Here is a 26,090-nt window from a genome sequence, read left to right on the forward strand (position 1 = left end):
TTGCAGAGATTTACACCTATTCCCCCGGTTTTATTAAACTTAACCACAACATCATTATCACATCTTAACAATTGGTAGTAATTCCTTATTATCACCAAATATTCAGTTTGTATTCAAATTTCCAGTTGTCTTAGATGTCACGTGTATGTGCAAGTTTCACCTGAACTTAATCTTTCTGTTTTCTTCCTATTTATTTGCTAAAGAACCAGGTTGTTGGTCCTGTAATTTTTTAGTGTGGATTTCCCTTTATTGCAGTTTAAAATGTCCCTCTGTCCTCTGTGTGTTTTGTAAATTGATAGTTGGATCTAGAAGCTTGATCTCATTCAGAGTTTTTGTTGTTTGTTTTGGGAAGAATCATTCATAAGTGATGTTATGAGACAAAACTTTTAACATAGGACTTCTTTGGGGTTTATTCTCTTGTAGGACCTGTATCCATTCAGAATTTCCAATAATCTAGTTAAGGTGGATGACTATCCTAGCCTCAAAGATTTCCAGAGAATAGAAAGCAATTCTAATTCCTCTTCGAGTCCATAGTATGCCACCAGTTCCAGAACTCAATTTATTTTATTCCTAGCCAATCCAGTTTCTTGCCTCTCTCCACCCATATATATCAGTTTACTCATACAGTTCTAAGATGGAAGAGCATTAAAGGACTTGAGAGATCTGTATAAGGAGGGCATTGGTTCTTGAAGGCTCAGGGATGCGCTGAAATTGTATGTATTTTTCTGGGGTGAGGGTTCTGAGGTTTATTAAATCCTCATGCGACAGAAGGGAGATGGACGGCTAGAGAGGAAAAGGGAATTGCCCAAAAGTCATACCGCAAGTTTGAGGTAGGGCTGAGAGTAAATTTGAAACTTTCTGGTCTTTAGTCCAGGACTTTTTCCCCCTAGCTCCAGACACCAGGTCACAAACATAGAACAGGGCAATGATTACAAGCAGATTGCAAATTGTGTAGAGGTTTTTTTCTTTTTCTTTTTTTCTAGGCAAATGTTTACCCTATGCTGGCTTCCCTGCGTAGTACCTAGCATGCTGGAAGAGCTCAAGCTGTCATAGTCTGAAAAAACCATAATTAGGAAAGGAAATCTGACCGGGTGAGGGCAGCGATATCAGAGAAAGTCAAGTAGAACTGGATTTAATAAACTTTGTGATGTGTCCCTGTGACTCTGTCCACAGCACTGGTTTGTTGAATTTTTATAGCTAATTGTTGAGTTGCCCCTAAATTCTTAGGCAGTGATCAAAGGCACCTTTGCTTCCTCCTTGCCCCAGGCTCCAAAGTGACTGCCAAGGTACGTTTTCTCCCCATGTACCTATCCTTTTTTTCCATTCCTTCTCCCACCTCTCCATCCTTTTTCCTACCTTTTCCCCAGACTTCTCTTTCTTCATTATATCCTCCATCTCATCTCCCTCCTTCTCATCCTTTCTTCTCTTTCTCCCTCTTTCCGTGGTTTCCTTCTCCGTACCTCCTTCCGACCTCTCTCCCTGCCACGCCCTCTGCCCTACATCCCCTTCGTTTCTTTCCTCCTTCTTTCCCACTCATTTTCCTCCTCTACTTCTCATCTCCATACACTCCCCTCAACCCACCCCCAACAAGCTCCCCACCCCCACGTCAGAACTGGTGGTGGGTGACTCCCACCTGTCCGGATGGAGCGAGCCTGCTTGAGGAGCCTTGGGACCTCCAATTGGCTGCTGCGGCTAGCACGCCAGCTCAAGTCCCGCCCCTAGGGAACGAGCGCGCCGCTACGGCATCTGTTATTGGGCAATGGGCCTGTCAGCTGCTCTGGCCGTGCCTCACGCAGGCGCCTGCAGTCGCTCCTGAATAAAAAGACAGCCTGCGTGCTGGTCGGGGGGTGGGGAGAGGAGAGGGAGAGGGCCAGCTAGGCAGGAATCGAACGAGTGGCTGGCAGCTGGGAGCCCCGCGAAGAAAGCGAGCAAGCTTAGGAAAGCAAGCGAACTAGAGGGAGTAGGGAAGACCGAGACTGACCAGTAGTCAGGCAGGCGGACTGACGCACGCCCGGACAGACAGACTGAGCAGGCGCCGGAGAACCTCTCACGGGTTCCTCCCGCCTTTGCCTTTGAAAGCCAGGATTTTGCCTTTTCTGTGGCGCCCGAGAGAATGCTGGACTCTGCCGACTTCAGCGCAAGCTAAGATTTCTCAGCTAGGGAAGAAAGATCAGCCCAATCCTGAGAGGAGGGGAACTAAGCGCCCCTCTCCCCACCCCCCTCCCCTCCCCCCCGACCAAACTCGGGCGCCAAACCCAGCCCTTCCCTAACCATCCTACTTCCTCCTCTCCTTTCTAGCATGGTGGCTGTATGGACAGTCTGACAGAACAGAGACTGACATCTCCCAATCTGCCAGCCCCCCACCTGGAACACTACAGTGTTCTGCATTGCACCATGACCCTGGATGTGCAAACTGTAGTCGTTTTTGCCGTGATTGTAGTCCTTCTGCTTGTCAATGTCATACTCATGTTTTTCCTGGGAACGCGCTGAATGGAGTCCAGCCACCTGAGCTGTCACGAACTCTCGCTTTGATTTCATCCCGAGAGACACCGAGAAAAAAAGAGAGAGAGAGAGGGAAAGAGAGGGAGAGAAAGAGCGAGCTTTCTTACTCAGGGGGGAAAACGTTTTGAGCTTCAACATGGCCTCGCTGTGATATGTATGACGTTGGTATATTATCTCTCCCTAAATCTTTTGCCATGTCTTGTCTTTTAAGTATGCCTTGTGCGTGTAGTTGCTTATTGCTTGAGTGAAATTGCTGATGAAGAAAATGCTTTCTATTTAAATGTGCATGCGTGTGTGCATTCTCCATCTATGTGGCGTTCGTGGAGCAAGCCCTGCGTCCTTAAACAGGGGCTTTGCTGTTTGTGGTGTCTTGCCAACTAATTTTCTTGAAAAATACCCTTAAACTCCATCAGGGAATTTTAGTCAAAATTTCTCTCTTGCCATTGGGAGTGCATTTTGGTTTGGGGGGAAAAGGGTTTGTTGAAGAGCATGATGAAATTTTGGCAATATAGGAAAGACAGTCTTGCACTGCATATTTAGAGGGAAAAAAATCGATGGAAGCAATGGATTTAAGAAAAATGATTCTTTAGTCTCTAATGAGAAGCAAGAATTTGGGAAGTGACGCGGTGGGGTGTGTTGAGCTGGCAGTTGGTGACTGTGCCCTTTGAATCTCAATTTGCTGTCCAGGGTTCAGATTCCAATTTGGAAAGAAGCCACCTTTAAAACATTTCTTAAAGCATTAAATGCCAATTTCTTTGGAATCATGGAATAATGCATAAAAGCATTCTCTAATCTTTTGGATTGGCAAGAGAGGATTTTGACAAGAGCTGTTTGGGCTCCTTTCCCCAATGATTGTACCCCTGGATTTGAGTTTGAAGATTTTCTCTATGTCTCATCCAAAAAACAAAAGCTCTTTACCCACCTTGGGAATAACAGTATTTGGATATGGCTCCTTTGGGGTAATCTCATTTGCAATGTTCTTGAACTACATTTTAAATAGAACTTGATAGCACTGATGAGAAAGTGATGGTGCCATTGTTTGCTTCCTTGTTTGTTACTTTAAGATTAGAGGTCTCTCTGAAATATTCCTATAACAAACTGAAAATATGTAATGTGCTAAATTAAGAGTTTTGAGCACCAAAAGAAAAAAAGTCTAGATGGAATGGGATGAGAGCTCAGAAAACATGAGCTGGAAGCAACATTCCAATTTGAGATAGGTCTGCTTGCCTGTATCAGATGGTAGTGGTCGTGGTTGCTGTTATTATTGCTATCGTTATTATTTTTATATGCTGTTTCCGCTGAGAAAGCTCTTGGCAGAGCCAGGAGAAAAAATTGTCTCTGACGCCACTGTGCATAATACTTTTTTTTCTCCCTGCTGATGTAGACAGGTTTTCCTCATTCCGTTGCTTACCTGACTTGCAATAATGCCATTTCTGGCTCATGTAGCAATGAATCAGGGTGCATACACATCCACACACATGCTCCCCCTACACCCATGTGGGTGGCTGCTCATGTGTGATGTGCAAATCTGTTGGCATTATGCTGTCAAGTTCTATGTCTCGTTGATCAATCTCTTTGGAAATGATTATGAAGGGAGAGGGGCTGTAAAGGGGGCCCTTGGAATTTTCCTGACCACAGGACACAGTATTATTTAATGGCGTCAGATGGTGTTTTGAGCCTCAAAGTATGTTCTCGTTGACTCAGCGTGGGTGAGAAGCTGAGGTTTGGGGCAGGGGCCTGGTACCATGGTGTAAGCATGATCTGGGAAGTTTGCTGGAATTGATTCTTATTAATTACTCTTTGGTTCTTTTGTGTGGACCCTCTGGGTGGAACCAAGAACTTGTTTCTTTGTAAAGGGAATCTATGTGGGTTATTATTTTTTTTTCCTTGTTAGTGCCAGTGTATTGTTTAAAGCAAGCTTATATATTGCCTGGACACTTTGTTTTGAGACAGTGTTGGAGAGTGGAGAAAGGCTCTACAATGGGCAGCTGCAGACCTGGCTTTTCTTCATTCAGCAGCTGTTTGACCTTGGGCAATTTGCTTCCTTTTCAATTGGTTTGGGATTCCCTGTAACATTGGCATTTGGGGATGGTTAGAGTAGGTGACTTCCAAGTTCTTGCATTCTATCATTTTGGGCACTTGAAGTCAGAGGTGGATGAACTGGAGAGATAAGTGAAAAGGAAAATGAAATGTTGAAGGGTGATGGGAGGAGGGGGTGGATATCTGGTTACTTGTGTCTGTCTAGAGGATAAGTTTTAACTAAGGGATTTTTTTTTCCCTAGCTGTATGGATAGGAAACTGGGACTGCAACAAGGGAATGTTTTTTTATTTTTTTTCTTTTCCCTAAAGGGAGAAAGGGTCTCTAAGGCAAATGACTAAGTAGGGTCATGAAATGCCTTTCCCTCTGGGTGCCTGATAGACCTTTGGCAGAAAGCCTTTGGGATTATATGTTTGTAAGGTGTGTGGAAGTATGCTTGTGGGCGTATGTGCACGCCCTTCTATGTGTGTGGGTGCAAACTCCTGAATGTTGATGCAGGGTAGTGGTGGTAGAAATGAGGAAAGACAGCATTGAGTTCCACAGTTCTGAATGGCTTCCTTGTGCTAGGGCCTGTGAGGATTTGACTGGTGCTCGGATGGATTGGATAGGTGTCACTCACACCAGTCCTCTTCCCACAACCTAAAACCCCTTAGGCTAGAGAGGTAGCTTGAATCAGCCCTTCCATCAGTAATTTAGCTGTCCAAATGGGTTAGCACTTTTTGAATTAACTTATATTTAGGCAAATAAGTGGATGTCTAACCATATGGCAGGCCACTCTAGAGCAGCCAGAAGGGAGTTTGGGGAGTAGAGAACAAAAGGTGGCAGTGTGACTTTTTACTTGTGTGAATCCTAAAGGTTTGACATTTCTTTTTCAGATATGTGAGGGTATGCAAAAAGAGAAAAGAGTGGGAGAAAATGAGAAATGCAGCCCAGAGGAGTGGAACTCTATGCATTTTGACTTGTCTTTTTTTCTCTCTCTTCTGCCTTCTCTCTTAATCTTTCCCCTTTTCCCTTTCCTCCCTCTCCTGACACCACTGCCTCCTTCTCTCCCGTCTCCACTGTAAGTGGGTGAGAAGTAAGGAAGAGAAAAGGACTTTTCCTCTCTGATTTGTTCCAACTTCCCCCAATAAAGCTCCTCATTCCCTTCCCCTCTCTATGACCGATTTGAGTAGAGGATAAGCTTTTGCTACTAGGAGGGGCAAAAATCGCAGCTCAGGGATTTTAGCTCCTAGATCCTCACCAAGGAATTAAGAAAATGCCCTCTGCTGGTATCCTAGCAACCCTTTCATTACTCAGCGCTTGCTGAGCTCCAGAGCCCACCCTTTAAAGGCCCAGGCACCCATAATTCTGGAAAAAGGGGACTGGAGCCCAACAAGAGCTGGAGAGATGTTTTTGGAGGGGCAAAGAAAGAACAAGATACCCATTGCCTGCAAATGCCTAGAAAACATTTCTACAGCAGGCATACAGAGCCTAGCCTAGTCCAGTCCTGGGGACTATTTATTGGATGATTCATGGGTTCAAATCAGTCCTCTCCAGTCACTACCCTCTCCTTAACGGAGCCATTTCACTGCATAGCGTTAGTGCCAGGAGGTCTGCAGGCCCTGAAAAAAACATTTTTTTTCATCCTAACTTTTGGCTGCATGAGGGAGAGGGTGAAGTGATAGCTTGGTGGGAACAAACTGAACAGTGCTTTTCTTCCATTGAGACAGTCTCCATCTGTCACAACCTGCAACATGTGCTTGTGCAGTATGCCCCAATTTTGTTTGTGGCTTGAGGAACCCTGCTTAGCCCAGCTGTAGTGTGGAATTTGTTCCTCCCCTCCTTTTGTTTTGATCCAGTAGTTTCTACCTGGGAAAGTTGGGAAAGCCAGTTTCATTGTGGAGCTGGTGAACAGCAGGGCCTAGCCTGGTTCATATTTTCTCATCCACTTGTGTGTGTGTGATTAAGCTGCTAGAGAGAGGGATCTCAACAAGCCTGTGGGTGAGGTACTCTTTTGCCCTGTGGTGAGGCCCAGATTGAGAGTGACCAGAGGGCACACTCTGGTGTTGCAGGGATGGAGCCAAAGCATGTCTTCCTCTTTAGCCTTTGTTTGCCATCTCAGCTCTGACTCCTTGGCTTGCGGAGTGCTTGCTCTGGGCAGGGACATGAAAATTGAGCCTTTTCTCCCAAAATAAATGCCTCTTCAGAAGACCTCCCACAAAGCATCTGGATCCACCTCCAGTGGCTTTGCCCCAAGAAATGGGATGGAGGGAGGGGAATCTTATACTCTCTAGCTTTTATTTCCAGCTCTTCAACTTGTTCTAGACCAACTGAGTCTCTGGCTTTCCAAGAATCCTTGAGCAAAGCTTAGCTCTTCCAACATCTGCCCACAGTGTCTCCTTCTGTCCTTAGGTAGATCTAGCTCTCTAGAGTATTTGGTTTGTTGTGCTTTGTTCTGGCACCAAAGCATGAAGTGGAAAAACTAGAAGGTGGAAGGTCCTAGAGGGCATAGAAGGCTCAGGAAGCAGTCCAGAAATGACAGTAGTAATAACCCCTTGTCAGTGCATGGGCCTATAGAGTTTACAAAGCAATTTCACATCCTTTCTAATTTGAGCGTCACATCAGCCTTGTGAAGTGGACATATGAGGAAAGTAAAGATCAGTGAGATTGATGGGATGGGAATGGGTTTGCCTTTCAAATAGAGAGTTGAGAGAGTCAAAGTTGATCATTCCCAGCTAGTCTGATGGTGAAAGGGGTCAGGCGGGGAGGGAGGTGTGTGAGTCATCCCTGAAGTCATACTAGCTTCCTCAGCTACTTGCTTATGTTTTTAGTGATTTTTAAATAACTTTCATTTGTATAGCATTTTTGCATGGAATTCTTTATTCTATAAAATGCTGCCTTTTGTCTTAAATATTCATCAAAGGGTTCTCTCTAGTCTTATGAAAATGCACTATTAGGATCTTCAAGGTGAAAGGCCAGTGTGAATTGCTGAAGCCTAAAATACAGAATGTTTTGAAGGAACTGCAATTTTCATACAATTGTTCTTCTTTTTGAAGCACTCTTTTTTAAAATATTTCTTCAAAAGTGTGCTGCCCAAAACTGTTCATGCTACTATAGGTGCCATCTGACCAGAATCCATTACAAAGGGACTTTGTCTGTGAAATGACTAATACAGCCTTCTATTGATTTTCAGTCCCTACTGAACATTTCAGATCACTTGGGGGAGTTTTTTAAATACCTGTGCCAGGTCCCCACTCTGAGAGATTTTGATTTAATTTGCATGGGATGGATCCCAGGCAGCTTTATTATTATTATTATTATTGTTATTATTTTTAATTTAAAGCTCCTGGAGGTTATTCGAATGGGGAGTCAGGATTCACTGCCTTAGCTTCTTTTGAGTTTGTAGTTTAAACCCTTTTCTATCTGGTCCAGTCCTCTCTTATGAAGTTGGCCTTTTGAACCAAACTTTAGGTTTTTTTTTTAACCAAACTTGTTAAATTTTATTTTGTTTGGTTGGTCCGTTATTCTAGCTTTTTATGGGTTTTAATTTTTTTTCTTTATGCTGTGCAACAAATTAGCAGTCCTTCCTAGCATTGCAACAGTTAAACTATTTTGTTTGGTTGGCATGTTATTCTTGCCTCTTTTTGGTTTTTAATTTTTTTCTTCATGTCACACAACAAATGAGCAGTCTCTTCTAGCATTGCATTATTTGAAAACTGAATAAGTATCATTCAAGTTGTTGATTCAAAGAAATGTTCACTATGATGAGGTTAATGCTAGCTCCTCTGGCACCTCACCAGAGACCTCTCTTGGAGTTGGGGCCTGTTAATTTTTGTATATATCTGGTCAACCAGTGCAGACTCCATGGGGCTGTGCCATCTCCCATTCTACCAAGGTTTAATGAGGATAATGTAGCATGGTAGATTTGTTGTATGCTTTGTGGGCATCAAAATATGCTAGGTTCATAGCAATCATCTGCCAAGCCGATGGCCCCATCATAAAAAGGAGTATAGGTTACTTGACATCTATGTCTGGTAAATCTGGTTTGCGGGATCCAGAGCTCCCTGTTTTCTTTCATTGCCCACAAACTGAATGTTTGTTAACTGGCTGAGGGTCAATGCCACAACTGTAATTTCTGTGTATCACTTTCCTTCTCCCTCTTTAGAAAAACAGGAAATCATGGATATAGCTTTAAAACAGAATATATTTTGTTCTCAAAGAGTTCTCTCTGTGCATGTTCCCCTTGTAACTTGGCTGAATTGTTTCCATTATCCCAGTGCTTATCACCCTTGGATGCACATTGGAATCACCTGGAGAGTTAACAAGATAAACAACAATTCTTAGAATCTCTGGGGAGAGATCTGATTAAGTTAGTCATGGTGGGCCCTGGCATCAATATTTTTCTAAAAGTTCTCTGAAGTGATAGGAATGTTGAGCCAGGGGTTGAATGACTGTTATGGAGTGGTTCAAAAGAAATGTTAGCACAGCCTGAGTCTGGCTTATCACACATGTGATTAGGCATTAGGTTAGATTTTATTCTAGGACTCTGGAGGCCTTGATGAGTTCTAGGGGCTTGTGCCCACTCTAAAAAAGAGAACTCAACCCTAAGGAGTGAGTAGTCTACAGACCTGTTTGAATTTAAAATAATCAGCTGGGAAATGATTTGAACCTTTCAGGGAAAAAAAAAAAGTCAGTTCCTACACATTTGCTATAATGATGGGGAAGATTCTGCCCATTTACTGGGTGACCTCAGGTAAATTAATTTTCCCCTCTGAAATTTGGTTTCCTCATCTGCGAATAAGGACAGTTGGATTAGATGGCTTCAAAGATTTCTTCTAGCTCTTATGTGCTTACTTTAATGATCGAGATGATTAAGGATATTATTCAAATCTAGTAGATAGCATGTTTAGAATGCACAGGATGGTTTGGGGGGTAGTATTTTTGCCTTGCTAATTATATTTGGCTTAGATTTCTTCTAGAACAAGTGAACTACAGGTTGAATTCTTTGAGCACATACTGGCTGCCAATCAGGGAAGGGAGCCATACCATTAATTGAGTAGCAGGGGGATGCCAGTTTGAGATTCAGCTTATTAAAGACACATGTCCTGTGGATAATTGAGAATTGCCTTTCATAGCTACAGAACCAGTCTCCCAGGTCTGGGAAAGCCTAAGTGGCAAAGGGGTGGCAGCTTTGACAACCCAGAGCCCTTTCCTGAAGCATTTTAAGTAGCCATTCGCTTAATAATACTACTGCTATTAATAAGGATTTCAACAAATAAAGTTTGCTATTTATTTCATTGGCTCCTTCCCCAAACCTAGAAGTACTTCAGCAAAGTGAGGCTCAAAGAGATTAAGCAACTTACTTAAGGTCACACAGTCAGGTAGTGGTAGTGCCTGGCCTAGGACCCAAGCTTCTTGACAGTGCGTCCTGCAATGCTTCTGGTGTAGCCTGCATAGTGGACTATGTGGTCAGGATACAGTCATGATTCTTTGAGAATTAAAGGGCTTCCACTGACGTAGAACAGCACTCAGGAACAAGCTTTGGAGAGAGGAGCAAAGGAGGAACAACCTGGAGGAAGAAGAAAGGTTTAGAGAGGGATGTGTATGAGGTCAGTTCTTTCTTGCCCTTATTACTCTTGTGTGCTAATTGCAGGCCTCTGATGGGAATTGGCGATTTGATCTTCAAGCACCAAGATTGAGAGTTGGTAGCAGAGAAGAGGGAAAGTTGTGCTCGCATTTTAGAAGGATACTGTATGGAAAACAGACTTGCAGTAGGAGAAAAAACACTGAAAAAGGCCTCAGTTGGCCTGGGATTAAGCCCTGGCTCTGTACCTACCATGCTGACAGATCCTGATGAAAGATCTTCCCACTTAAGTCTCCGTGTCCATGTCAGTAAAGTGAGGAGTGGTTTCAGTAGAACTATATCCTCAAATGAAATTTTAGCCAGAAGCATCTATATAAAATAGGAAAAAGCATAGCTGGTCTTGTTGTTGAAATGGACCTGGGCCAGGGGTGGAAGACAGAGTCTAAAGTTCCAGGCAACCATCTTGTCTATGCAGATTTTAGTAACTAGAGTAATTGGAGTTAGGACAGTAGAGGTAGCTCTCCTGAGCTCAGCTATACTGCGTGGAAGATAGGACATCCTTGGATGGGTCTTTGTGGTGGGGGTGGGTCTTTCATTTAAGTGGCCAGGATTCACAGAGAATCACTTAGGGACAGATATTAAAGTACCCAGTATGGCTCACTGCCCCAATTCCTTTTTCTCAAATGAGAAAACTAAGGCATAAAAGGGGAAGAGGACTTGTCCAAGGTTTCAGTAATAGACCTGAGACCCTGACTCTTTAAATCACGTCTTTGCCTGCTGTAACATGCTATCTCCTCTACAGGGTCCTGACTCTATGCTCCTTTGGCTGGATCAGAGACCTGAACGCTCTTTCAGGTTTGGTTGGAAAAAGCAAGCTGAAAGGCTGAGAGAACAAGAGCATTATATAACCTCCTAGAGGGGGAGCAGACCTGTCAGCAGCCCTTGGGGTGCCAGGGAGTGGGATAAGGGTAGAGGAAACACAGAGTCACCTGCAGGCCACATTAGTTCTCCTGAGGCAGAGAGCTATAGAGGCAGCCCTGTGCTGAGTGGCCATCCACCCTCAGGGCCCAGAGGCGTCTAGCACCGCACATCTATAACCAGCTCTGGGAATGGCTCTGGCAGCTGATTTCTCTGCCTGCCTTCCTTCATTAGAGGAGAGAAAGCCATGAACCTCCATGCCCAGCTGGCTGCAGGAAGGATGTGCTAAGAGAACCCACCCCCAACCCCTCAGAATGTGGTGCCTAAAGGCAGCAGCTACTTTTAGCTTTACCTCCCACAGCTTCTCTTCCACCCACTTTCTTTTTTCCTCCTCCCTCTGTGAATTGTGCAGGCTGGCAAGAGGGCTGGGTAGTGGGTGCCATGGCATTGGGAGAAAGGCACAGAAGGAGCCAGGCATCCCTAGGAGGGCCTTTAATAAGCCTGGCATGGAGAAGGGACTCAGAACCAAGGCAAAATGTTGAGACGGCTTTGTACTTAGGACCTAAAGGGAGTGGAGGGATTTTTAAATTTCCTTTGGCCCTTGCAACCAGCTGAGGTACTTGTCTTGTGAATCCAGATTGAACTGCAGGAGTCAGGAAGATTTATTGAACAGAACATGCATATACTCTGCTTGGATTAAGAGGAAAACAGGCTGGGTGTGGTGGCTCACGCCTATAATCCTAGCACTCTGGGAAGCCAAGATGAGGAGATTACTTGAGGCCAAGAGTTTGAGACCAGCCTGAGCAAGAGCGAGACCCCATCTCTACTAAAAATAGAAAAAATAGCTGGGTGTTGTGTTGCGTGCCTGTAGTCCCAGCTACTCAGGAGGTTGAGGCAAGAGGTTCGCTTGAGCCCTGGAGTTTGAGATTGCTGTGAGCTAGGATGACGTCATGGCACTCTAGCCCAGGTGACAGAGCAAGACTCTGTTTCAAAAAAAAAAAGAAAAAAGAAAAGAAAACAACTGGGGCTAGTAGATACTCACTTGGTTTTTGATTCTCCCTCTTGAATGGTGTCTTATGCTTTTCAGTGGGTTTTGCACTTTTTCTCACTTGCTGTTCTCTGTGGCCCTGTGAAGTGGGTAGAGTGGGGATTATCTCCATTTCAAAGATGAGAAAAATGAGGCTCAAGGACTTATTGTCATATAGCTGCTTCTACCCGGTCTTTTGGGCTCAAGCTCTGGAAGTTATAGTGCCATTTAAAGTCATTCTAGAGAGCTTTATCTTATAGAAAAGGGATTCTAGAGCTGTCCTGAGTCTATTCTCATTGTAGAAGCCGGGGAGCTGGGGAACTAGGCCTAGAGAAAAAAAGGACTCGCCCAAGGAAACATAGTACATTTGTAGTAGTGCTGGAGCTAGAACATTGCCTGGCAAGGCTGTGAGTTCCTGGACCCATGAAATATGCAAGCCACCATGGTCTTTTAGGGGTAGTTTGGGAAACCCGTATGGTGTGATGGAAAGCAAAGTGTCAGTGAAATAGGAGTTTGTCATTTTTCTGTTTCGGGACATTAGGTAAGTTGCTTAGCCTCTCTGACTTGGTTTTCTTTTCTGTAAATTGGGGCTCGTGATCCCTGAGAACCCTCTGAGGCAGAAATCTTCTGTGGGTTATTGCCACAGTGGAGGGGGCCTAACACTCAAGTAGGCTTGGTTAAATGAAAGACATACACATGAATAAAGAAGGGCTGCAAATACGAAGTCAGTTGCTAGGTGACCTTGAACAAATCCTGTTGTCTCTGTACCTCACTTTTCTTTGTCATAGCATGGAAGACTCCTTTTTTACTTCTCTCTCTTGGAAGAAAAAAGGCCCTATGACCAAGTCCATGTCTTGTGTGCTTGGTGGGAAGTTGTTCTTTTTTTCTAATAAGTTTTATTTATCCCCATCTTTATTCCCCATGCAGTCATACACATGTTGCTATGAATAGCAGGCTAGCTTTCTCTCTCCCAATCTCCTGCAAAGCTAAAAGAAGAGTTTGGAAGAAAGCCAAAATTAATTATGTTTTTATTTAGCACCTTCTCAAGTCCATCAAGCTAGAAACCACCTAGGCACTTGACAATTAAAAACCAATTCTTGGCCCCTTGGTCCTTGGCTAGGATTTGTGATGAGTATTATTGGGTTTTCACGATATGATTAAGAGTTGTTTCAGAAATTGTAGGCTCTTGACAAATGACCTGTATAGAACAAATAACATTCTTTATTTTATATGCATCATTTTGTTTGGAAACATCTCATTACTCTGGGGACAGGGCAAGAAGATAAAGGGCTATTGTATAGTCTTCTGTTCCTGACTCATTGGTCTTTTCTTCATGACCATATGAGGTGGGCAAGGCCAAGATTATTCTTCCCCATTTTTTGCTGAAAAAAATATCTTTATGATAAGGAAAATACACAGCAAAACAGAGCTAGAAGGTGGTAGGGGTAGAAGATATGGAAAAATGTAATCACCAAACAAGCTGCCCCAAACATGGCTTCCTGCTATGTAGGAGAATGATTTGGCCCTTACCTCATCTGCCTCCCCTGATGCAAAGAAACTTTCTCCTAGCGGGACTGTGCCAGGAATCCCATTTTTACAATCTGTTCTCTTTCTGGGAGCTTGAGAAAAGTTATATAGTTCTCAGGCTATCAAGATATAGAAGACAGCATGGAGAAGAAGGAAAGGATGTTAGCCCCTTGTTCCAGTGCTTTACCCATGCCTGTGGAGCTGTTCCCAGCCCCGTCCTCCAGTGTTTGTTGATGCCAAATACAAGAACTCCATGGCATTGGGACAACTTAGGCAGCAGTACATTGAGCAATGAGGCGGTGTTGATGAGGAAGTGAGCAGCATCATACTTGGTGTAGAAGCTGGCCAGGAGAAGGAGCACAATAGGAGAAGAGATGCTGAGGAACTTGAGGGAAAAGGTAAACTGGAGCCCACAGTCCATCTGCTCTCAGTGTGTCAGTAGCCAAGCCCTTTCCTTGGTCAGGGGTCTCAAAAGGTGTCCCTTTCACCATATGTATGAAGACATACATTGCCAAGTTATGGATGACATTAGGATCCAGACAACAGGAATGCTGAAGAAGGGGATGCTGAGTAGAACCATATGCAGCAGTCCTACCAAGGTGATCCAGGCAAGCCAGATGCCCCAGCTATTCATCACTTGAGTGTTGGGGTTTGCTTCGCTGTGTGCCACCCTCACATTCAACTTGCCAGCTTCAGAAGCCTGTCTGGCTAGGGGCATGGTGCTTGCTTCCACATTTGTGGTCTCCTATTCTCCCCATTTTATGGCAGAGAATTGATTTGATTGACTCAGTCTTGCTTCTCACTAGCTAAGGAGAGCATAGAATATAGAGTTAGCTGCTACAAACTCACTGGTACCACGTGGCTTTGGGCAAGGAGTTTATTCTATAGGTACCTTCTGTACTTTGCTTCTGTCTAAGTCTTTTTACAAAAATTAGTCAAGAAAGCAGAGAGAACTAGACAGATACCACAAGATAACTCTGGCCAGGTTGGCATTGAACCATTAATTGGTACTTTGGATGCATCTATGGGACCTACAATAATTTCATCTGGCTTCATGTTGTCCAGAGTTGCATGATAGGCCTTGCCAAATGAAGAAAAGTGGTCCTGGATTCTGTAGCCCTTTGTACCTTGCTTAGTTTGGATGTTTTCTCTGTGGATTTATCTGGTAGTGTTCTTAAAGACTAGGCCTTGAGCCTAAAAGCTGGCTCATTACCGTTACCACTTTCCGTAGTCCTCCCAAAGGATGGGGAAGAATGATTTGGATAAACCACGGATCATTTTGCCTGGAGTTTGGTGAAGATTGTGTGCCTTTGAGGCTATGTGTTTGTTCCTTTTACTCCAATTGGCTCGGGCTCCTGGGAAAATGAGTGTAGAATGACTGACAGGTGTAAGGAGATAGCCAATAGATTGCTGAGGACTAGAGGGGACCTAAATGAGATGAGACATTTGCAGGTGCTAATCCATGTGTGCATATCTGTGCATTGCCTCTTTGTGGTGGTGGTGAGCCAGGGGAACCAGAATTTGTCCATGGTGCTTAAGCTGAGAAGTCATTGGATATGAGAGAGAAAAAACCCATACATTGAGCCTACTCTCTTATAGAACTTCTAGGGAAACTGAAGCCTAGGGAGAGGTAGGGACTTGCTCAAAATCTCAGAATTGGTCCTTGATCTTTATCCTGTTTCTCTATTCAGCACTTGGCTGCTTGACCTCATAGTTGTGAGCTCTTTCGATGAAGGGAATGGTGGCTAAGCCTTTTGGGAAAAGCACCTATGGTTATCACATTCAGGAAGTGACAGGGATAAAATTTGAACCCAGGTCTTTTGTCCTGCTTAGGAGCAGATTGACCCAGGCTTGAAGGAAAGCTGTTAGAAACAAATTTTTGGGTTGTCGGGGGGAGAATTGGTTCAGACTTGCTATCTATCCATGCCCTTTGCCCATACCTACATGTATACATACATGATAGGTCATGTGTAATTCACTTATATACTCAGACACATGGGGTATATTTGGGACACACATGGGACACACAGGTGGGGCACACTTTCACATTGACACACTTGTAGCACACACATTCAGTTAAGCATGGGGCACACTCACACTTGAACATTCTCAGCACAGGCAGGATACACGCAGGGATGGACACACATGAGGCATGTATGTGCACATTTGCATGTGTGAACACACATGGATGCATATAAGGCACAACTGCACCCACATACATGAGGGTATGCTGAGATGCACACTTAGATATACTCTTATGCCTAGGACATGCACTCCTATTTCTGAGCTACACACTCCTAAGGACATACTTAGACAACACTCCCCCCATGAAACACCCAAGTGCCCCATGTACCCCTATGGGACATGTCCTACCCCTAGTGCCAGCCAGCTGTTTCTTTCTTCTAAGTGGGCATGATGGGGCACTGGCTCTGGCTGGTGGGCCTTTGTCAATTTTCTCTGGCTCCTCTTACCTTTATCTCTGAATTCAAGCTTGAGAGTGCAGTGCACTCAGTAATAAAATGGATGTTCAAGATGGCATGTGTTGTAGCAGTCTCTGCAAAGCAAACAGGGCTCAGAGCTAAGCCCTCGGATATGAGTTAACAGTCAGATATGTAAGAATGGAGAAAGCAAATTGGCACTGATAAATACAGAAAGCTTGATCCTGCTCTTTCTTCCCCTAGTCCATTTACAAACCATTATGTAGTGACATGATTGTGAAGCAATGTCCCAGAAAACCTAAAGTAACTAAATATTAAAGTTCATTTTTCTTGGAAATGAAATAACAACTTGGAGCAGAGCAAGTGTATCTAAATTGTGGGTGGGAGGTGTGAGGGGAAGTGGTAGAATGTATAATGAGAGACCCCTTTGAGCAGTGGGCCAGCCTCTCCTGGGTTAATGGTGGCCTGAGACCAGCCACATCCTTAATGACCACAGCCCAGGCCCTAGGCACAGCAGCTTGGGCCATCTGGCCCCACTAATGAGTGCCTGCTATTTTTAGAGTTCCTCAAGCTGGAAACCAGGTCATGGTGTCCTGGGGAAGCCTTTTTCTGGCCCTTGGTACCAAAGGCTGGAACTGGAAGGAATGGATCTGGGAGAAGGATGGGGGCTAGTGAGACAGGTAGCCAAAGTATGCCAGGCTTGCCCAGGAGAAGCAGCCTCAGAGCCTCAGTGGGTTCCTGTTGACAGTGACAGCCTCATGCCTGTTTCTCAGCTTTGGACTTGAGGTCAAGAAATATGAGTTCCAGTTGCTACTCTGCCTCTTTGGGTGTGCCTCAGTCAGGTTCCCCTCTCCTGTCTGCTGCTTATTTGGTGTGTTGGTAAAACAGCCACTATTGCACCCGGCTGATGGCAAGGCTCGGGTAGGCGAAGAGTCGAGAAAATGCTTTGCAGATGTACTTTTTCTCCACCCACAAAGCTGCATCTTTCCTATCCCTAAGCTGGATTCAGTGCCTTCCAGCAATTGAATCTGACCCCTATCAGAGTAACCATAGAAAGAGGAGGCCAGGGGAAGACACCCTTATGGGGTCATGCTGAGGTCACCCCCACCCATATAGGTGTTTTTCAATTCTCCGTCAGTCCTTCTGGAAAGAAAACAGGTCTGCAGCGTTTAGGTGGACAGGAAGGTTGGGCTCCTCGGGAACCCTAGGTAGTGAGGGAAGGGGAGGCATCAGGAGCAGGGACTTCTTCCTAAACTAAGAAAACAAGGCCAGGTTGCCTGTACTTGCCACTTGCCAGAGGAAGCAGCCTGGAGTACCAGCACTGGCCCTGAGAGAGAACTTTATTCTAAGTGTTTGTGCTCATGGACATTGTATTTGCTTTGTTGAGGGGAACAAGACTATGTAGCTTAGGTTTCCCCTCACCCCAGACATTGTGGGCAAAATTCTCCCAAACCTCAGTTTTCTGGTATGTAATATAGACTCAACTGTAACATCTCATGGGAGTGTTGGGTGCAAGAGTTCATTGCAACAAAGGATGTGAAAAGTATTTTGTAAAATGTTGAACATGTGTTGCTGCTGTTTGGATTATTAAGATTTCATCCAGGTAGTTTGGAGGTAATCAAGAAACTTGTCTTCATTTTGTTTCAACCCCTCTTCCCCATACCATTCTTTTAAGCTATTATTATTTCCATTTTACAGATGGGGATACTGAGGCTCGGGAAGGGAAAGACAAACATGAGGACACAGGATTAGGTAGTGGTGGATTTAGTACTAGAAGCCATGCCTTTGGTTTCCCATCCCAATGTACTCTTTATGACCCCAGGCTGCCACCCAATGAATTCTAGTGCTAAGGGACGCTGCCAGCGACAGCTCAAGTAAATATATTTAAAAACTTAGATTTTTTTTCAGACAGGGACAGGAGATTCTCTGGGGTCCATCCTTCCCCAGCAGTGCCCCTACTTGTCTATGAGAGGCATGCTGATTGACCCTTCTTCCTCCTTCCCACAGTAGCTCCTTTCCCACTTGTCTCCTGCATGTTGGAATCAGTAAAGTGTTGGAGAAAATGCTAAGCTATTGTGAGTGGGAATTGTGCTGCCTGTTTAAGCCACTTCAGGAAGATCCCTGGAGGCACTTGATCCAGGTTGGCCACTCCCACTTCCTCAAAGCTTCCTACATGCAGAAGCCCTGTCTGGCAGACCTGCCTAAGGGGTAGGCTGAAAGGGATCTGAGGAAATGTTTGAGGGCCTTGATCTCTGGAGGATTTTGCCAAATCTTGAGGGATAAGATTGTGGAAATCCAAGAACCAAACCTGAGAGAGTCCTTGGAGGCCATCAAGGCTGGCTCTCACCTGGCCTCAATGTGAACATTAAAACCCAGTGGGGCTTACTTTTTCTCCCTTAGTGTGCCCTTCCTTTGTACACCACAGCCTCTTGAGCTGGGCCAGATTTCCTAGAGTTTTTCTAGGTTGCTTATTTTTGCTGTTCTGAACCCTGAAGAGGGGAGGGTAGATACATTGAGATAGAGTAGTGAGAGGAAACAGATGGAGGAATGTGGGACTCAGGCCTTGAGCACTAGGAATTGGTGGGAGAGGTCCTTTGTGTCTCTCTTCTTTTGTCCTGATGCAAAATGACTACAGTACTGCCTCTTCTATGGGATTGGACAAGCAAAATGACTACAGTACTGCCTCTTCTGTGGGATTGGACAAGCAAAGGGGTGGAGGAAAAAAGGGTAGAGGCATCTTCTTCAAGTTTGAAAGCCAGAGAGGTGGATAGGGAATTCTTAGCCACCATAGCCCTGCCAGGAAGCAACCACATAGTTTCCTAAGCTCTGCTGACCCTAGATACCTCATTTGTAAAATTTTATTTTTGAATAGGAAATATATTCACATGGTTCAAAATTCAAAAGGTCCAAGAGGGTGCACAGTGAAAAGTTTCCCTCCCACCCCTGCCCTCCAGCCATCTGGCTTCTTTCTGCAGAGGCTACCAGTAAGTCCTTAGGGAAAAATCTTCTATGGATATATAAGCAAATATGAATATATTCTGTTTTATGGTAATATACTATACACACTGTTCTATAACTTGCTGTACCTTGGAGGTTCTCTGAAACTTAATTAGATTTTACCTTTTGTGGGTATGTAGATGTGCTGGCGAGAATAGGGGCCAGGAGCTCTGGTTCTAGAATAAAACTGCCTGGGTTTTGCTTCTGGCCCTGTCAGCAATCACTTCATCTTTCTTAACTTTGGTTTCCCCATCTTTAAACTAGGGATCAAATAAGTTAGTATGTGTAAAAACTTACATTTGTCTCTGACACATATAAGAGTAAGTGTTCAATACATATCAGCCATTTTCTTATTAGGAAAAAATATCGGGCTGTGAGTCAGTAAGTTTTCTTCTGGCCTTCCTACTTCTGGGACAGCTGAATAATTTCCTTTGGCTAGGCCTCAGTTTCCTTATCTTTAAAATGGGACAACTCATTCCTACTCTGCTTAAACCCCAGAATGGCAAGGAAGATCTAGTGAGATCATGAATATGAAGGCAACTTAGAAACTAAAATGTGCTGAAAAGTTGGAAGAAGTGCTGCTTAATATTTTCAAAGAAGCAACTTTGGGTGACTTGAACCCAGTGGCCTGAACTGGGTGGAAGAGGCAGTGTTCTTCCTTCTTCCAGTGGAACCCAAAGGCCATCCCTGAGTAAAGGAGAGCCCATGACAAAAAATTTGAAATAGTCAAGTTTTGTCTTCTAACCTTTCTTATCCCATCCCAATCCTTCTCCTGACTTCCTTGTTTCCATGTTTTCTTCCTCCTCCTCTCTCTTGTCAAAACCTGCTTTCAGAAGCAAGGCAGAAGCATATGTCAAAGACAATGTCAACTTTCCATTTAAGATAACCTAATCCAACTGGCTCAAAGAGGAGCTGGATCTCCCCAAGTTCATACAGCAAGTCAGTAATCAAGCCAGACCTGGAGCCCATTCTTCCGAACCCATTGTTTTTTCTACTAGCATTTGTATTTTAGTGTAAATTTGAATTTGAGATTCCTTAGCCAAGACATCTGCTGATAAGGGAGATTCTGGAAGTATCTCTACTCAGCCTTCATACTACAGTGTTCTTATCCCTTGATCTCCAGGGTCAGACCTGTTTGGACCCTGAGGGGAGGGAGAGGCAGGTGCTGGTTATGGTATTAAAGGGATGATGTCTGTAGAGCAGTGGGAGAAAAGTGCACCAGTAAATGTCTAAAACAGTGATCCCCAAAGTAAGGCCCGGGGGAAAATATTAGAAGTTCTTTATCTATTAAATTATTAATCTCATTGTTCTTTAATTTCTATTTTTGAGGAGATTTTTATAACACACATACTACATTAGTATTATTTAGATATTGGGATGTTTCTTGTTTCATTTGTTTTTAAAAATAATTTTTATTGTATATATTTGAGGTTTACAACATGATGTTATGGGATACATATAGATAGTAAAATGGTTACCGTAGTGAAGCATATTTGTCATCACCCATAGTTATTTATTTATTTATTTTTTGGTGACAAGAAGAGCTAAATTTTTTTTTTTAACAATAGAGGTATACAGTCCAAAAAATTATTGACAACCATCCTTCTAATACTGTAGGCTTGGTTTCTAATCTTCGCTCTGCTGCTGACTAGCTTGATACCTTAGGCAAAGTTTTCTCATTGGAGCCTCGATTTTCTTACCTGTAAAATGGAATACTGAACTATGTATATTAGCTCTTGGGAGTCTTCAATTCTGACCACCTCTGAGTATAAGAATCTACTGCCTTTCAGGCTCTTGAGTCTGAGACAGAGCCAAGAAGAGTAAGTTAAGCCCTGGCACCTTACTGGATGTTTTGTTCCTCTGTCATCTGCCTTGGGTCTCTTTCCTTCTCCACTTCCACCTCTTCTACCTAGTGCAGATTGGAAAATGCTTCTTTATATAAGCTTGGCTGACCTACTTGAAGTTCTTTCGTTATAAACACAACCACTTTTCCTGCAGACACAGACCTGGTGCTATCCCTCCTGGGCTGTGAGGGTGAGTCTGATTTTGCTTCTCCTGCATCCTCTCTGGCAGCCTAGGTTTAGATGTTTTATGCTTCTGTCTCAGTCTTTAACAACAAAGTCTGAAGGAAAGCCAGCTCATCCAGTTTGAGTCCGCTGGGGCCTGACCCAGCAGCTGCTCACTGAATGCCCCTGCCACCTGCTCATCTATCATTTACTGAATGTCTGCTGGGAACCTAGGACTGTGGTAGAGTTTATCAGGAGAAACATGGTCTACCCCTGAGCATGAAAGGCTTATGACAGGTAATGGAAGTATTGTTAGGTACTGTGGCCTTAGCTGAATGTCTTTTCTTTCAAGGTGAGCCAACAGGCAGAGGGAAATCAACCATTGCAAACTGTCTCTCACTTTCTGATGGGCTGTTTAAATGCAGATTTCTTCTTTGGGCTGCAAAGACTCCCCAGGAGACACTTATATTCTCTTTGGAAATGCATGCCAAGGCCCAGAGCTTTTGCAAGCTTGTGTCCTGGGTAGCCATGCTCAGTAGATTTAAAGGTAGTTTAAGTTGATTGAAATATATTTATTTTTCCTATTTCTTCTCCAGATATAGGAGCAGGTCACAGTGCTCCTGTCTAAATGCTGTTCCTGTTCTCGCCACCTTAGACCAGATGGCCACATTTAGAGACATCAGAACCATTAGATCCAAACATCTCCCCTGCTCCTCCCCCTACCTACAGTTCTCCTTCCCCTACAAGATTTTAACACGACATCTGTCAAATGGATAAAAAAATGATTTTCCCTTCTTCTTTTTGCCTTGCCCACCCACCCTTTGGCTGTGGTGTTGATGAGTATAGAACTATGCATGTGGGAGGCACGGAGGACAGATTCTTCATGTAGTTCTATCCCCCTCCTCCTACCCTTCTGGAAACCTAGAGGAGCCCCACCCCCATGCCTGCCCAGAAAACTCCAAAGCTGGGCTTCAAGTCATGGTTCAGTAAGAGTTAAGGCTCCCAGGACTGGTCCCTGGGGAACCACATGAAGAAATCCAAGAGCCCAGATATAGACCCCAAGATGGGTCTAGGTCACTTCAGGGATTTGAGGCTCTTAGAGTCCCCCTGCCCCTCCCCTAGGCTTTCCCTGGTCAGCTCTCATCTCTCAGGGTATGAAGGCAACAAGAGACTCCAGTAGGTGGCTGTAGCTCAGGATCCATACCAAGTCCAAGAAGGAGGGCATGATGCCTGGGGCAGGAAGAAGGGCACACAGCTGGCTCAACAGACAGGTGAGATGCAGGGTGACCGACCTCCAGCTAGTGATGGCATGTTTCTGACCCAGCAACTCACAGAGAGGGCATTACTGAGTCCATTATCATTATTATTTTACTAATAACTTTTCTCTTAGACTATTGGAGGCTGCCTTTGGTAGATTGACTACAGCTCTAGGAAATTGCTCCTAGGTTGTAGCATAGAGAGATGCTGCTAGTACTTTCCATTAGGACTAGTAGTGGCCTCAGTGCCTGAAGGTTGGGGCAGGGGTGGGGTTGGAACAGAGCATGTGCAAGTAGCCTCCAACATGGCACACTGGGAAAATCATCTTGAGCAAGCTACCATTATTCCTTAGCCTGCCTGGAACCCGACATGAGAAGGAGAAGCATGGAGACAGAGTTTGAGAGATTTTGTTTTTCTTTTTTTTGTCTGAGTGGCTCAGTGCAGTAAGGGGAAATTCTTGTACTGCAAACTCTCTGTCCCCAGAAAGTTTAAGACAATTGGTCTCAATATGGCATGTGATTCAGAATCACTGGAGCTGTTTGTTGAAAATGCTGGGTGGATTCTGAGCAGGAGTCCGTAGCTCTCACATTAAGAAACTGGTGTAATGGGTCAGAGGTGCCTGAGTCGTGCCAAAAGATCCCAGAACAACTTGATAGTAACTTTTGTTTCCAAGATGTTCTGGAGATGCAAGCTAACATTTATCAGATTGGGAGCTGCTCTGGTGTAGGAGACTTCTCCAGCCAACAGCATTAAGGTTGGTCCAAAAACATGTCTTCTCTCTCTCTCTCTGACTTGTGCAATCCTTGACCCATTTGGCTGCATTTTCTTTAAAGGACTCATTCTCTTAACCTTGTGAACTTTGTTTCTTTTTTCTTTCTTTTCTTTTTCTTTCTTCCTTTTTTTTTTTTTTTTTTTTTTTGCAATTTTGGACATGAGTTTAATTACTTGCTGGATCATCAGTTGGAAATATGTGGTAAATGGATGGAAAAGAGGTTCATAAACTTAGCAGAGGCAGACATTTTAGACTAGGTTCAGATATCCACCCAACTGGACAACTTTTTAACATTTAAAAGAAAACTTTTTGCCATAAAAAACAATGTATTAAAACTGGTTTCCAGAATTGTCTGGATCATATTTTAAACATGATTTTTTTCACATTAACTGGCAAATTTTCTTTGGCAAATCTATCCAAAATACTAAATTATACTAAATTTTCATTTTAGAACTTAGTTTATATTTATGTATTAGAGAGTGCCCCAAACTGATGTTCATGGTTTATACCTTCCCTTTAAAATGTATAAATATCTTTTAATTAAGTTGGCATTCTCAAAGATATGTTGGAGAAAAAAAATTATTAAACACCTATGAATTCTTCTTCACTTCTGTTATAATGTAGCAATTTATCATCTAACCCACAGTGATCTGTCAGTTGAGTAAGGGTTAGTTTCTTATTCTTTTCAGTGATAGCTGACTGCAGCTCACGATGCAACAGCTGGCTACAGCTTCTCCACTTCTGTATTAACAACTGTAACTGTGGCAGATCATTCCTTGATCTATACATTTTGACTAGTTTTAGCCTCTGAAGGAATTCGTCTTTCTACTGAACCTGCTGCACCAATTTTGCTTTTTCTTCATTTAATACTTGTTTAGGAAGATTCTTACAAACTCATTTTGGAGAGCACTGCACAACGCACTATCAAGTGATTTAGATTCACATGCATTGATATTCTTGAAGGTGTTTTTCCAATATTTACTTTCTTCAAATTCACTGTTTATATGCTTAAAACTTTCTTGAAATTCCATAGAGTTTTCTTCTGTGGAAGATGCTAGTTTCTCTGTACAGTTCTTGTCATTTTCTTCATTCTCTACTTTAAGACCTTTTACCATATTGTAACAGGAATTAAATGAAGACCATGTTTTCCTTAATCTTTGTCTAAGTGTTGCACTCATGGGTTGTTTTCGTGAACTATTTGTATGAAGAGCTAGTGGATTTGCACGGGCCTCTGGAGTCCTAGGTAAAATCACAGCTGAGTCTGACAGACTTTCCATCTTGAAAATGAAATCTTGGTTTACTTCTCCCTCCCCCATCCCCAGTGTGGCCAGAACAACATTGAGAACCTTGGGAAAGCAGCTGGGTTTCACTTCAGAAACTCCTAGACTCATTTGGTTGAGCTAGTGGCTAGAGTTTCATACCAGAAGAATCTATTGCTAAGGTCCAAGCAAGCAACTCCCCTGCGTTCATCTGTTTGGTCACCATTATAGCTGAGATCACCTTGTAACTTCCTTTGGAAGAAGTGCAGGAAGAAGCTATCCTTTGTTATTAACCTGGAATGAATGAGAAAATACCCTGGATGGCTTATACCCTAAGGAGTTTGTCTGGGTTTCCCAAGCTTTTAGGTCCTGGCAGGTGCCAATTGGCTTATGATCCGTGTCCATATTGGCCTCTAGATCAGGTGGTCTGTTTTGTTTTGTTGAGCCTGACCCCCATCTAGGCTTACCTTTTCAGACCAAGCCAGCCCAGCTGGGTTTCATGTCTGTCAGGTGTGGCTGAAGCCAACAGAGTAGATCTTTTATTTTATTAAAGTGAAAAATGGATGGTGTAATGGGACATTGAAGGAAGCCGATGCCTAATGACTCACAAATCACACACCCAAATTAGGAAAAAGATGATTGTGTCATAAAAAGAGATGACATTTGCATACTTCCTTTCAGCACATTTAGAATCATCATTACTTGAATGCATTAATTATTCTGTTCAGAAATGCAATAGCAACACCCACATTGAAACTGGAGCCAATCAGGTGTGAAGTGTTAAGGCCTGAAGAAAAGGAAAAGCAACTTTTGTGATTTTTTTAATATTCATAGTGAGGTTTTTCTTACCTGTCAGCTGTCTGTGCTCCTTTCCCTAATGATCATTGGGCACCTGTGCAGATCTTTAGTAAAAAGCAGCTTGCCCCAGAAGCCATCTGGCCATAAATCCTGGCAACAATAGATTGACATGTAGGCCACCTGTGTACATATTATGTAAACAATTTCCTTGGCCCCATGGAATGTTTAGCAACCTGACAGAGATGCTAACTCTGTTGCTGTGATCTGTCTTAGAGCTTGCCTGGTTTTAGGGCTCAGGTCACAGAATGTTAGATAGGAGCTAAAAACAGTGCTGTTCATTGTGAATTAAGCAGATTTTTTAGAGCTGTCATTCATTCACAAGTGCATTATCTGGTTATTTGGAGAATAATACTCTGGTTGACAACTTGAATAACTCTTCCAAATTGTTATTTTCTTCTTTTCCTAGGTAGGTAAGATTACAGAAAGAGACAAAGGGAGAGAGAACACAGCCTGGAGTCATCAGGGAAGGGATTAAGGAGCGAGTAGGCCAAGATCACACAACTAGGAAGAGGCAGTCTGGTTCAAGTGCCCCTCCAGTTAACCATTGGCTGTAAGGGTATGACTGGAACCACAGGCACAGAGGTAGGATTGCATCTGCCTGCAAGAGTGATGGAAAGCCCCCGCATAGTTAGAGGCAAGGGGTTGGATCTAGAGATGGTGCTAGATTAAGGAGAGCTTTGATAGATTGACTGTGGGGAGTTACTAAATCTTCTTAAGCATGGAGAGTGGCACTAGCAAAGAATGTTTGAGAAATGAATCATTAAGGAACAGCTTGAGGAAGAGAGACCTGTTGGGGACAGGGAGGCCAGTTGGGAGGCAGCTTGAGGTGATGAAGGCCAGGCCTAGGATGGGACAGTGGGAATGAAGAGAAAGGGTCATATCTGAGAGAGACAGACATGAGGAAGAAAGAAATAGCAGGCCAAGAAGA

At 43.7% G+C, this 26,090-nt stretch overlaps 1 protein-coding gene and 2 pseudogenes across 1 annotated transcript; 1 reads left to right on the forward strand and 2 right to left on the reverse strand.

Moving 5' to 3' along the window:
• The first annotated feature begins 1,877 nt into the window (after positions 1-1,877).
• LOC138378200 (uncharacterized) lies at positions 1,878-2,490 on the forward strand. Its single transcript, XM_069463529.1, has one exon. The coding sequence runs from the start codon at positions 2,311-2,313 to the stop codon at positions 2,488-2,490; it is 180 nt and encodes a 59-aa protein (XP_069319630.1). The 5' UTR covers positions 1,878-2,310.
• Positions 2,491-13,678: 11,188 nt separating this feature from the next.
• LOC138378984 (ORM1-like protein 2 pseudogene) lies at positions 13,679-14,293 on the reverse strand (annotated as a pseudogene).
• A 9,334-nt stretch (positions 14,294-23,627) lies between these two features.
• Positions 23,628-24,361, reverse strand: LOC138379113 (swi5-dependent recombination DNA repair protein 1 homolog pseudogene; annotated as a pseudogene).
• Positions 24,362-26,090: the final 1,729 nt, after the last annotated feature.

This window comes from Eulemur rufifrons, chromosome 30 (assembly GCF_041146395.1).
Source record: "Eulemur rufifrons isolate Redbay chromosome 30, OSU_ERuf_1, whole genome shotgun sequence".
NCBI classification, from domain to species: Eukaryota; Metazoa; Chordata; class Mammalia; order Primates; family Lemuridae; genus Eulemur; species Eulemur rufifrons.

Excerpts from the sequence above, each read along its gene's own strand:
- LOC138378200 (XM_069463529.1), top strand. The coding sequence starts at position 2,311 with ATGGACAGTCTGACAGAACAGAGACTGACATCTCCCAATCTGCCAGCC.